This window comes from Equus przewalskii, chromosome 29, assembly GCF_037783145.1.
Source record: "Equus przewalskii isolate Varuska chromosome 29, EquPr2, whole genome shotgun sequence".
In the NCBI taxonomy this organism is placed as follows: domain Eukaryota; kingdom Metazoa; phylum Chordata; class Mammalia; order Perissodactyla; family Equidae; genus Equus; species Equus przewalskii.
The window spans coordinates 33930671-33944493 of NC_091859.1; the positions used below are offsets into that span (position 1 = coordinate 33930671).

General features: G+C 39.9%; 1 protein-coding gene across 50 annotated transcripts in view; it reads right to left on the reverse strand.

The window, feature by feature from the left end:
• The window catches only part of RBFOX2 (RNA binding fox-1 homolog 2), a 265853-nt gene that overhangs the window by 88087 nt on the left and 163943 nt on the right, over positions 1-13823 (reverse strand). For 5 of the 50 annotated variants that reach the window (XR_011534752.1, XM_070600289.1, XM_070600280.1 and 2 more), the window contains exon 1: positions 4362-4801. The exons of 41 other annotated variants lie outside the window; for them this stretch is intronic. Coding sequence is in view for 8 of the 9 variants with exons in the window: in XM_070600289.1 (XP_070456390.1) it covers positions 4362-4388 (27 nt within the window). In the remaining variant the exon portion in view is untranslated. Of the gene's footprint in view, positions 1-4361; positions 4802-13823 lie in introns of those variants that run through there. 4 more of the 50 variants (XM_070600284.1, XM_070600275.1, XM_070600292.1 and 1 more) reach the window with 3 other exon arrangements.

Below are 13823 nucleotides of genomic sequence, written 5' to 3' on the forward strand. Positions count from 1 at the left end.
CGTGAACACAAGTTAATAATGTGAGGACGAACCAAGAGTCAAAAGAGAGACGAAATGGTTTCCACATGGCAATCTGCAGAAATGACTTCGAAATTTCTCAGGAAGAACAGAAAACTGGAGGAACAAAACCTAGACTTTAAGCCATGCCCCACCACCGAGAAGGATCAGGAGTGTCACTTACTTTTCAACACGGAGATGTCCTCTGTAGCGATACCAATTGGAACAGCAGATTGCCAAACGCTAAGCCTACCTAGTCTCAATTGCAAAACTAAGGAGAAAGACAATGGAAAAATAAATAAAGGGAAGGGGCACAAAATGGTGTGTGTTTTGGTGGTGGTGGTGGGGTGATAGGGAAGAAAAACCATTTAATGAGTCAAAATCGTTTAGATTTAATCACACTTATGGAAATCTGGGTTTCTTTTCAGGAAAGCTAAGTAATTTCTAGAATAGCAATATTTTTCAAGTGCCAGTCTTAGCCTTGGCAAGGAAATGGTTATAAGTGAAGATATGGAGCAGTGCAGAAGAATTCAGAAAGAAAGCAAATCTCTGGAAAAAGTGAGGCTTTTTTTGGTTCATTGTAAAGGAACATAAATTAGTCTCCAACCCACAATCCCCGCCTACCCCCGACTTCCCAGAGGCCTGTGCAGCCCATAGAAAGAGGAAAGTGTGCCAAAACAAACAGTGTGGGCTGCAGCCCTGTGATGAAGGGTGGGATGAGGTTTGGGTGGAACTGGCAGGCAACCGAATGGAATCACTTTAAAGCAATGCCACAAAATGGAGACTAAATAATCACTGAGGACTTTCAAGATTCACAGAAAATGGGATATTCTTAGCTAAATCATGGAACAGAGTCTCTACTTCAACTCATTGCAAAAAAACAAAACAGCAAAGATAGGAAAAAATGAAACAAAGCAAAACATACCTGCTCTCCTATCTGTCTTTAATTAAAGCATAAAATACCCTCCCTCTTCTCTTCTCCCAACCACCCTAGAACCGAACATGGAACTGGCAGCAGCTCAGGTGAAAGACTTCAGCTACAAAGGGGGGAGATAGCAGACAATGGAACTGGCGATTCATTACAAAAGAATACACTCCAGAGCGCCTGCTGCCACACGGGCTCGCGCCACCACTTAAAGGAACAGCAACCCCCTTCCTAACCTCCCCGATTCTTAACACCTTCCCTCCTCGTGGTCCTGATGGAAAACAGATTTTGAAGAAAATGCCAGCAAAGCACTGAGCTGTCCAAGAAAGGGAGGGCTTTGTGTTCCACAGAAACTGGCAGTCTTACACTATAGCAGAGTACAAAAATTTTCTTTCACATCCATAGTGTAAAATCTTTTCCTATCTCCCTAGTATACTTTCCCTTTCAAAGACAAACAGTATAACTGAGTCTGAGTCTGGCTAAATATTTTTTTATTAATTGGAGCTGAAGTCATTTGCAATTGTTTTTCTAATTTTACATATGAAAATGATTTCTCCTCTTTTCCTTCCTTTTATTCAATGTTGTTATTTTCACAGATGTCAGGAGATACAATAATTTGGTTCACATGTTCAGAAATAAGAAAGCTTCTCAGTGAAATACTCCTACAACATATACGTAAACAACAGATAAACCTAAAGTCATTTTAAAAAGTTGCATGAGTATGTCTATCTACTATATCAGAATTTTGTGATTAAACTGCCATTTGCTTTTTTTTTTAAAGCAAAGGGTTGACTAGTTATTGTAAATGACAGAGTAGTTTGCTAATTAAACCAAAAACAGGCCTCATAAGACTAGAGCATACATAATACTAAAGCGCACACGTTGTGTAACTACTGATATGGATCTAATACCGTATGGTGAAAACGTCATCCACTGAAAGCCCTCCACCCTTCTTCCACTAAGTGAGCGATGGAAATTAAGGGATATAGAGACGTTAAGATGTGAGAAGCAAGGAACCTGGGTGACAAAATGGTGAAAACATATCTAACTACCTTTCTTAATATACTAGTCAAGACACTGAGTACCCTAATAGACCATTTAACTTTGATAACCAAACTGTAAACAGTGTAGACATTTTATATTTGGAAAGCTTCCATGACAGATCATTATCAAATACAGGGATTAGATGTCTGGCTCGAAAAACTAAAAACCAAAAAATCCCCTAAAAAATCAAAACCAAAAAAAACCCATAGGACAAATAAAGATTTGGCCCATCTAGTTACTTCCTTTGATTTTTTTTTCCTAGATTACTAAGAACTATGTATGCTATGTTAACATAGAAAGTGCATACACCAAAACAAATATGCTGGAATACTGAAAATTCACAAATTTGATATTCTATACTTTCCAGCTGTATAAATTCAGGATGGGCAAAAATTAGTTACTTCTTTCCTTCAGCATTCAACACACCCCGAGAAAGTCATAATGATTTTAACTTATCTATTAAAATTCTTAACCACCAAGAAATCTTGTTTTCCAGCTTCTATCTCTTCTGCTTCATTCCTAAAATTATAGTTTTCTTAAACACCAATATTAAGACCACAATAGTGTTTTTATACGCATGTGCGTTCTAACTTGTGCTCACACATGCTTAACCAGCTCCTCTAGAAACTACGGGCACATGTTCCAAGAGGGCCAAAAAACCTCTGATTATAAAGTCCTAGTTTAGATAACTCTTTCACTGATTTAAAAATATATATAATGAAAAGTCAAGTGCTTGAAAAGCCTTCAGTAATAGCTGAGAAAGAAGAGAGCCGATACCCTCTAATATTGCAGTTAATGAAAACTGAATGAGGCCACAAAGCTTAAGAGGTATCATCTCCCAAGCAACAAAGAGAATCCAGAAAGAGGTTTTCTCTCTTATGGAAATTTTTTAAAAGTAAAGCAATATTTCAAAAGAGTTAATTAGGTTGACGATGAAGGGATAAGACGTGGAAGAGAAAATGTTTCAAGGGTTTCTCCACTTTCCAAAAGAGGGAGGGGTTTCCTGATCTCCAAACTCAGATCTGGTGAAAAAGTACTTTGGAAAGACATATTCTTTGAAACTTCCCTTTCCTCTAGGTCATGTTGGGAGAATCTCCCTAACGCTTTCCCTCCTTCCAAACAGCACTGCAGGGCATTATATAACATTTAACGGAACAGGGTTTCAGCTCCTAAAATGATGCCTCCATCCAGATAAGCTAGCTGACTCTCTCGCCCTCCGGTGGTGACTTGGAGAGGAAAAGAGAAGAGAGAATACAAAAAAAGGGCAACCTCCTTAAAAGGAAAGCACTGTCCAGTGATGAAATTTCCCTACAGAGCATAAAAGCCTGGAGTGAAACTGATCCTAAGTCTGAGACTAAAAGACATGAATGTTGTACAATGCAAATGATTTCTCATTGATAAATCACAGCCTCATCATTCCCTCTCAATCTACATATAAAGAGAAAAGGGTAAAGGAACCTACAGAAGGGTGCCAACAAGAAAAATAGCACTGCCAGGGGAAACCAGGGGAGAGTATTCACCTTTCCATTTGTCAGGAATGACTTGCTAAAATGCAGATTAGATATTGCCTGGCATAAGCAAAGACAGGCAGAGAGGCAGAGGGAGAGAGAGAGAGAGAGGGAGGGGGAGAGAGAGAGACAGAGAGAGAGAGGGAGAGGGAGGGAGAGAGAGAGACAGAGATCTCTTCCATTTCCTACTCCCTCTCCTTCAAATGCCTTTTAATGCCCCTGTGATTGCCATTTATACATTCAGATCTGTTCTCCTGTCGGGGAGGGCTCTACCTGCCTTTGCTGCACCTGGATGCTCCTATGGTTCCTACTGAAAACATCCTTTGCCAGTGACAAAGCCATGAAAATGCAATATATTTTCCTAGCCTTCATTTTTAATAAGCCATTTAAAGCAAAGGCAGGACAACTGCGATTCCATGGCCAATCCTGAGACACCGAAGTGAAGCAGGAATCAGATTTCCCTAGAACACAAATTCTTCTGCAATTCCTAAAAGGAAGTCAATCCCTCGCCCCTCTTTTTGGCAGTCTACAAGAACCTCTTCCTACCTCTGCAGTCTCTCCCTCCCTCTTCTCAGAACCAAGACAAAGAGGGAGACAAACCCCCACAGGGTCTTTCCTGAGCTACAGCTGCACAGTACAGGAAACAGGAATCCGCTACGGAGCAAGGGGGGGGGGGGGGAGAAAAAAGGGTACGATACATCTCACACACACGCACACACAGACGCGCAACAGACACAGACTAGCACTTTTCAGCTGATAACAATAAATCTGGCCTTTTCTAAGACGACAATAATAATTAAAACTCTGCTTACTATACCCCGTCCCCATCTCTTTATTCGGATCCCAGGAAGGAGAAAAGAAACACAGTGAGGAAACACCAGTCTTACCTGAGTTACCATGTTCTTTTTCTCCATAAACCAAACGGAATAGCTGATGAGCCCGTCAAAGCAGTTGTGTCGGGGCCCGCCTCCACCGCTTTCTTTTCCACCCCCCTCCCCCCCCCAGGCTAGCTATTTAAGGGAGGGTAATGGATCTCCCTTTATCCCGTTTTCCTTCCTTTTTCTTTCTAGTGTTTCTTCCTTTCTTTTCTCTTCCTTTCTGGCAGTCTCTCCCCCTCCTTCCTTCTCCAGCTCCCTCCCATATCTCAGGCAGATGGCTGAAGGAAGCCCCACCCCTGAATGCCTAAGGTAATTAATCAGAGGAGAGCCCCACCTCTTCCTCCTCCCCCCACCCCCTCCCGGCAGGCTGACATCTCCCAACTCCAGAAACAGGCCTGCTGGAGAATGGCAGTTTGGTGTGTGCTTTGCGCACGCGTGTGTGTGTGTGTGTGTGTGTGTGTGTGAGAGAGAGAGAGAGAGAGAGAGAGAGAGAGAGAGAGGAAAGGAGGGAAGAAGGGGAGGAGAGGGAGGGGCAGGCGCCATGTGCAGGCATATTTTAAGGAGTGAATATCTGCGATGGTGGCATTAATTACACAGCACTGGAAGCATTCATAGCAGCTCACCACAGTTCATACAGACTTAAAATATTCCATCCATGACTACCTCATAATAAATAAGAAATGAAACAAAAATTCTTTTTAAAAAAGTATTTCCATTCATGTCCAGTTTATAGGTGTAGTGGATTTAAGGGAAGATGAGAAAAGCTGCTGAACGACCACTGCCTGGAAGGTTTTCAAGGAACAGGGAATGTGCAGGAAGCTGCTTGTCCTGAACCGGTCTAATGACTGCACAGGACCAGCAGAGAGGAGGAGGCTAACTTAGGAGCTTATTTTTTTCTACTGTAAAAAAACCCCTGGGGATTCTGAAAAAGGGGGCTACAAACATGACTGCTTTAAGAAACTTAAAGTGTGTACAAAGGTGGATACAAATTTGCTTGAGGCTTCCAGCTTCATTAAAAGTTCTGGCTAATCGAGAATTCTCCCTTTGTGTTCCCCAGCCTTCTGCATTTCAGCCATTAGTGAAAACATAAACTCTTCCTTATACACACACTGACGTTCGTGTCATCACTAAAACAGTCACCATTACTATAGACTGCAATAGATAGAGAGGGTCTGGGAGAATGTTTTCTGAACACAAGAGTTTCTTTAAAGTTCTCTTATTAAAAAGACATAATGAAAAAAAGCATCAAAGATGTGAGTCAGTCTAGAAGTCCTCGTCTAAGTCCTAGTTCCGCACTTTACACGTGATCTTGGAAAAGTCTTTAACGTCTGAATATAAACTTCATAATCTCCCTACTTTATATTATGAAATATTCAAATAAAATAATCTATGTGAATGTCTGATGAGTTTATGATGTTTACTGTTTCTCATAAAAATGAAGATTTTCTAATTTTTTAAAGTATTCTAATAAGATCCTTTTCTAAAGGATTTTATTATATGTTTTAGTTATGCTATATTTATTATGTTATAACCCCTAATAGATTACCCCAAGGGCAAAGAGACTGATTACAATATTAAGCTTCCTGTTTTTAAGATAAACACATAAAGAAATCAAAATTAAAAATCACAAATCACAAATCACATTGAGGATACACACAGTTTTTTGCTGTCTCTCTACAAGGATTGTTTGGCAAAATATATAACCAGGCTTTTTACTGACTACCTATGATATGTCAGAAACTATTCTGGGCATTTCACAGACATCTGTATACTTTTGGTATAATCCATAATATATAAAGAAATATGTACAAAAGAATGGGATCTTTAAATATTAGGAAAAAGCACTATGAGAAAAGGAATAGATCAATACTAGGCTTGTTTTTGTTGTTTTTTTTGTTGAGGAAGATTAGCCCTGAGCGAACTGCTGCCAATCCTCCTCTTTTTGCTGAGGAAGACTGGCCCTGAGCTAACAACTGTGCCCATCTTCCTCTATTTTATACGTGGGACGCCGACCACAGCATGGCTTACCAAGCGGCGCCATGTCCACATCTGGGATCCGAACCAGTGAACCCTGGGCCGCTGAAGCGGAACATGTGCACTTAACCGCTGTGCCACTGGGCTGGCCCCTCCAGGCTTGTTTTTATTTAAGATTTTTAGAAATGATCTGGAAGATAGAATATATTGCATTCTCTGAACTTGCAACTCAACAGCCAATCAGAAGGAGAGGAAATGCAGTCAAACTTTTTTAAAGACCAAGCGAATAAGCAGAAAAGAGGTAGGTGAGTTTCAACCCAGATGTGGGGGCAACCCAATGTACTTTTGGCAAAATCTAAACCATATTTATGGGATAATTATTTACATTTTTAGGTCTAATATCAGAAATAAACCTAAGAATCACTGTATCCCACTCTCTGAATCCAGTGGTCCATTTTAGTGCTGGGGCAAAACGCCCTGAGCCCCAAGAAATTAGACTCCCTCCACTCTCTGCCACACGCACGTCCCCTTAGCAAAGCCGCAGCTATCCTGAAGCTTGTGCGTACAGCCTCCTTGGGAACAAAGCCCCAAGGTAAGATTTTTTTTTAATAAATAAGGCAAATGAGGGATCCCTACATGCAAGAAGTCTAGGACTAGGACAAAGGCTTCCTTAGGCCTGGTATTCATGCCTCTTTTCTACATTAGGACCAATATTTTATACCGCAGATAATAAGCTTATAAAAGTCATCACCACAAGAAAGAATTAGTATGAGCTAAAAGTAAAAATAAATATTAAAATGATTTTCATAAACTCACTGAAGAACAGGATCACAGTGAGCACTGGACAAATTCAAGGGTATTTTGAAGTGGTCCCTGACTTTAAAGGCCGGTATTACAGAGGACACTTTGCTCGCTGGTGCCCGAGAGAGAGAGGAGTAACTGAACAGCCTGGAACTGACCCAGCAAACAACTGGAGGCCCCTGGTGGCTGAATGTGTCCAGCAGTGTACCAAGGAGAAACTCACTTCAGGGCATTTTCGGGGTGAGGCGTGGGGGGTAATGCAGGGGGTGGGGTTCAGGAAGTTGGGGAGGTGAGCAGGCACACACAGAAAAAGAATGTCAACTAAGGGAGGAGACCATGTCCACCTTGGAGGATCAATTCCCAGCTTCGAGCACAATGCCTGGTAGATGCTGGGTATACAGTAAATATTTGTTAAATAAACAAATGAAGGAACTTCTCCTAGTTGTCTCAATTCCTCGCTTCCTCAATGTTTCATGCAGTCCCCAGAACTCCAGCTTCCTTTCCCCCATATCACTCAATGGAAATTTATCTTATTCAAGTCACCAAAGACCTTTGGATGGCCAAATTCCATGGACATTTCCTATCTTCTTTGACTTACCTGTGGCATCTGGCACTCCCCCCTTTTGGAAACTCTCATTCTCAGCTTCAAGCAATACCAGTCTTTCCTCATTTTCCTCTTGCCCTGTTCACTCGCTTCCCCATCTTACTCTTCTTCCTCTGCCTACCATTCTAAAAGCTGGTATTGCTTGAGGTGTCATCCTTGGAGCTCTTTTTATTGCATGCCACAGGTTCTTAACCCAACATATATAGCTCCTCACACAGACACCCCAATGGAAATTTTTCTTATGTGCATTTCTGTGCAGAGAGGATCCACAGTGTTCATCAGATTCTCAAAGGGTAAAAAGCTAAACACTACTGAACATGCTTGCTCTACATGATGTCATCCATCCCATCACTCCAATTATCACCCATTTACCCGCATTTCTATGTCCGGTCCAGATATCTCTCCTGAACTCCAGATCGAAATATCCAACTGCCAAATAATGGTCAACTCCATTTAGATATCCTACAAATTTCTCTAATTTAAAAGTCCAAAACTAAATTACATTCTCATAACCAAATCATTAATTCATTTAACAAATGTTTAAGTGCCTACTATGTACCAAGCACTGTTCTAGGCACCAGGGGAAAACAGTAATGGACAAAAAAAGATAAAAATCCCATATGAGTAAAGCTACTCATTCTACCATGTTTCTTTTCTTAACCAGTAAAATAGCTACCACTTCTTGAGAACTTACTCTGCAGCAACTTCTTATCAAGCAATTACATATATCATTAGTTCATGTCATCCTCATGATGATATTTTAATCTTCTTTTTAGAGATGAGGCAACTAAGACTAAGTGAAGCTAAGCATCTTGCCCAAAGTCATCCTTGCTAGCAGGCTGGAGAGCTCAGACTCAACCCCAAATCTGACGGAAAGTCTGGAGTCCTTCCAAGACTCCTCCTTCCCACTCAATACCACCCCAAACCAGAAGCAAGTCCTTTTGATTTCTCTGAGATCTGCCCTTTTTCCATCCCTATCACCATGAATTCAGCTCTGACCTTATTATTTTATATCTCGTCTCCTACTTGTCTCTGCCTCCAGTCTACCACTCTTCCCATCCAAGCTTCTTACTACTGCCAGAGTGATCTTTGTAAATGTAAATCTCATCATGCCACTTCCCTGATTAAAATCCTCACCCACTCCTCACAGCCTAAAAGGGGGGGAAATCCTAACTCTTAAGTAGGCACTTAACACATAATCTGGCTTCAGCATCGCTGTCAGAGTCACTATTCCCCCTTCCCACCCCCACCCTTCTCTGCTCCCAACACAGACGTGCAGTTAGTTCCTCAAGGACACCATGTTCCTGGTTCTTTTCTGTTTTCTGTTCTTACTCCCTTGAATATGGTCTTCTCTCTGGTTAATTCATCCTTCAAGGCTCACTTCAGGGATCTCCTGCTCCAGAAAGCCACTCCTGACCCTACCTGCTCCCACATCTGGGTTAGGTACCCCTTATCCCTGTGCCTTAGCACCTAACCCATGGTTCATAAGTGTTGGGGTTGTGGCTTCTGCACAATTATGACTACACTGTATGTAATCAGAGAGTAGGAATTGTGTGTTTCATACCACATCCCCAGTTCCTAACCCAGTGCCTCAATACATAGCAAATGAATGTTTGTTTAAATCAAACAATAATGCCTTGATTTCTACCTCTAGCCATTTATTTACCCATACATGGCTATCTAAGAATGAAGAGTATCTAAATGGTTACCAAAATAACCACCAAATGCCACAATATAAAAGCATTCTTTTTTTTCCCAAAAGAATACTTGGAAATATCTTCAAATTTATAAATTTACTTCAGTATCTTAGAAATCGGAAACTGAAAGGAAGACGTACAAAAAGAAAGAGTGGGAGAAGGGCCTTATTTTCAACTTTATTAGAATAGTTCAGATTCTAGACAAAATAATACTCACTGATTTAAAAAAAGAACAACTCACCAATTTGCTCTTGCTCTTCACAATTTTACATAGATGGGATTCAACTTCCCTACCTTCCACCCACCAGCAACGCTAGAAAAGCAGATCCGAGAGTCCCTGACTAGGAGGCAGGTTTTGCTCATCCTTTCCCAGGCTGCCTCTGACACCAAGTGAAAAGCAACATTAAAGGGACGGCACTTCCTGCAATAATAAGAACTTGTTAGTATAAAAGCTCTTCACAGTACGCCCCCACACAATAACCCTACCTGAGTGTAAATAACAATTTACACCTAATAGATATTAAATACCTTCCCAGGAGCATCTCTAACAGAATACCACTTTAATATCCTTTGCCCCAACATTCCCTTTAATATAAATGAAGCCAAATTATAGCTAACTCTATTATTTCCCAGCTTCTTTTCTCTAGTTTAGGCAGGGTTCAGTTATATAGAACCCTTTCTAGAAAAAAAGGTGAGTGGAGAATTTGAAATCAACTGCTTTAGGCCTTATATGCTTATAAAACCAAATAAACCTCATATTTATTTCTTGCTCCCCAAAATCAAACCTTTAGAACAAGACCACAAATAACATACACTAAGACATCGGTGAGGCCAGAGAAATTAGAAAACATGATTTCACAAATTATTATCTAGATTTGGGTAACATACTCTTATATCTTTAAAATATCCCAAACTCTAGACAACTAGAGTCATATATACAACTGAAATTATGTATACATTCTCTGTATTCTGTGAGAGATCAAGGAAAAGGTTCTTAGACAAATATTAAAAGGGATGGGATGTAAACAAATTTATCAATAACTAGATTGTCAAGAAAATAATACCTGATCAATCTATGAAAACGGAAGTGTGCTGCTTCTCCAATACTAAAATATGCTGAGTCTCTATTACTAAATTACTGGAGATTCTGCTGTCCTTTACCACCAAAGCCCCAGGCCTGGCATAGCATCTCACACAAGCAGGTTCTCAAGAAGCACTCTCAAAATGAGAAAGAATACATATGTCCCTCTCCAACACGATCACAAAGCGGAGAGCCTCTGGGCTAGTTCACTTTACGGCATCCACATACCTGGGCATACTCTAGGCAAACGTCTGTTAGATAGGTAACCTTCCGCCTCTCTCTCTTCCAGGTGCCTGATATCATGAAGCTGTACTTGGCTGTCCTGAAGCCTCAAATCAGGACACTTAGCTACACCCCAAGTAATGTAAGACCCTGCTGCTGCTTCCTCCAACTGCCCCAATTCACCTTAAAATGATGATCAGTGCCAACGTGTTTGTTAGGTGACAGGTTAAGTGAAACTGCCTCAGGAAAACCTGTGATAGACAAACCCCTAACTTGCAACAACAGATACATTTTTCCCCTATTTTTTATTATTGTGGTAAAATACATAGAACATAAAATTTACCATCTTAGCCATTTTCGAGTCTACATTTCAATGGTATTATATACATTCATGATGCGCTGTCATCACCATCACCCATCTCCAGGACTCTTCTCGTTTTTTAAAACTGAAACACTATACCCGTTAAACAATAACTCCCCATTCTCCCTGTCCCCAGAGCCCCTGGCAGCCACCATTCTACTCTCCGTCTCTGTGATTCTGACTACTCTGGCACCTCGCAGAAGCGGAATCAGATAGTATTTGTCTTTTTGTGACTGGCTTACTTCTCTTAGCATGATAGCGTCAAGGTTCATCCACACTGCAGCTTATGTCAGAATTTTCTTCCTTTTTAAGGCTGGACAACATTCCACTGCATGTCCATACCATATTTTGGTAGCCATCCATCCACTGATGGACACTTGAGTTGTTGCTTCTGCCTTTCGGCTATTATGAATAATGTTGTTATGAACAGGGGTATACAAATATCTCTGCTTTCCACTCTTTTGGGTATATACCCAGAAGTAGAATTGCTGGGTCATATGGTAACTCTATTTTTAAGTTTTTGAGGAACCACCATACTGTTTTCTACAGCAGCTGTACCATTTTACATTCTCATCAACAGTGCACAAAGCTTCCAATTTCTCCACATCCTTGCCAATACTTGTTATTTTCTGGGTTTTTTGACAGTAGCCATCCTAACAAGTTATATTTTAACCATCCAGTCAGAGGCAGTAAATGTTTAATCCAAAAGAGTAATTTCAGGAACAGTTTCTCAAACAGATTTTTTCTGGGCAGGGAGACCACACTCATGGTCCTTTAAATCATATCTACAAGCCCCTATCTACTTACCCTGCCTGTATTTTAAACTGATTTGGCCTAGATATGGTTCTGCAAAAATTATAATAAAATAACCGATTTCAATTGCACACTCTTAAGACAGACATGATTTTATTAACAACAAGAGCAATGAAAGGTCAAGTACCTAAAATACTTGTATTGCCTTATATTGAGGAGAACTCACTTTGTTTCATTATCTCAACACTAGCAATTCCAGAAATACTTAATTTAAAAGATAGGTGCAAAACCTTTAATTTTTTAAAAATACTATTCAATCACATCCTCAATCATTTCCAACTGCATAATGCATTAGTATAGAACTACAAGTTTATGCAACAAGGAGCTTTGATTTAACTATGTATAAGAATATAACAGAAGCTAAAAAGAAAATTTTACAACCATAGTTGAGATAAGAGTTTGGGTAGCAAATGACCATCTATTACTCATTTATTATGCACTGAAAGAAAATTGTTACTTTAACAGAATTAATAAACAGGATTGTGAAATAGTTTTGGATCCTTCAACTCAAAATTGTTTTTTGAATCCCATTAAGTTCCCAGGTGTGGTGGAATAGAGAGTGTACTCTTAAATTTTAACATCTTATTACCCACATTTCTTCTTTTTCTTTCTTTCTTTCTTTTTTTTTTTTTGAGGAAGATTAGCCCTGAGCTAATTACTGCCAATCCTCTTCTTTTTGCTGAGGAAGACTGGCCCTGAGCTAACATCGTGCCCATCTTTCTCTACTTTATATGTGGGACGCCTACCACAGGATGGCTTGCCAAGTGGTGCCATGTCTGCACCCGGGATCCAAACCAGCGAACCTGGGGCCACCAAAGTGGAAAGTGCACTTAACCGCTGTGCCACCAGGCCGGCCCTATTGCCCACATTTCTAAGCTGCCATAATTTCAGATAGAATAAAGCTACTAAATGGAGCAAAGCCAGGAAAGCGTTGTTTCAAATACTGAGCTCTAAATTTATCAGTACTCAATCTTAACGACCAAAGAGATTTTAAACTTTTTGGCAAAAAGTTAACACTCAGCACTCTAGACTCTTACGTGATGGGATTAGCGGCATCTTAGTTATTAACTTGCTGAAATCCAGAATCAGAAAATTCTAGGCCATTACGAAACATATTCCTGAATATCTATTTGCCTTTAACTTAGTAGCACTATAAAACTCATTTTGTCATAAATGAATAAAATTTTCCTGCAAAAGACTTTATCAAACTATAATTTTTACACAGGAACTGTTTAATCCACCCCATAACTTTTATTTTTTGGGGGGTGGTCAATTTTCTACCTCAAAAAATTTATTCACGTATCATAATTTTTTTTCATATATCTTCCATACCTCAATTTTCTTTGGAAACACTTTTACTTTTTCAGTTTTGTTCCTCAGACGATTTTACTTCTAAGTCCCTTACTCTGCTGGTTAGGTCTCAGAAATTTACCATTCACATATGTTTCCCTTCAAAAGCACATTAATATTTACTTGTACGAAGCTTTGCTTCTAATCTATTCTTGTGACACTTCTGGCCTTAAACCGTTATACAGACCGATCTATTGTTTCATGCCACCAGACAAACAGTTCAGAGATAAATAAGACCCACAAACATATCAAAACCTCATTATGGTAAATATAATATACTATTAATTTGAATAACTCAAAATAATGGAAACAGTTACAGAGTTAATACAAAACAGATAGTATAGACCGATGAGTTAGAATATAAAGAAACATAACCACATCCCCTCCCCACATGACTTCAATGCTCGTAGCTTAAGACTTGAATGAGTTGTGAGTTACTCTGGAGAGCTTACCCAACAGGTCCAGTTACAAAAACCTTGGTTTAGCCTTTAGGCCCCAAATCTCTAATAAGATGTGCTGGTTAGTTTGTCACTTCCTTTAACCCTACGCATTTCTGTCCAAACTACAA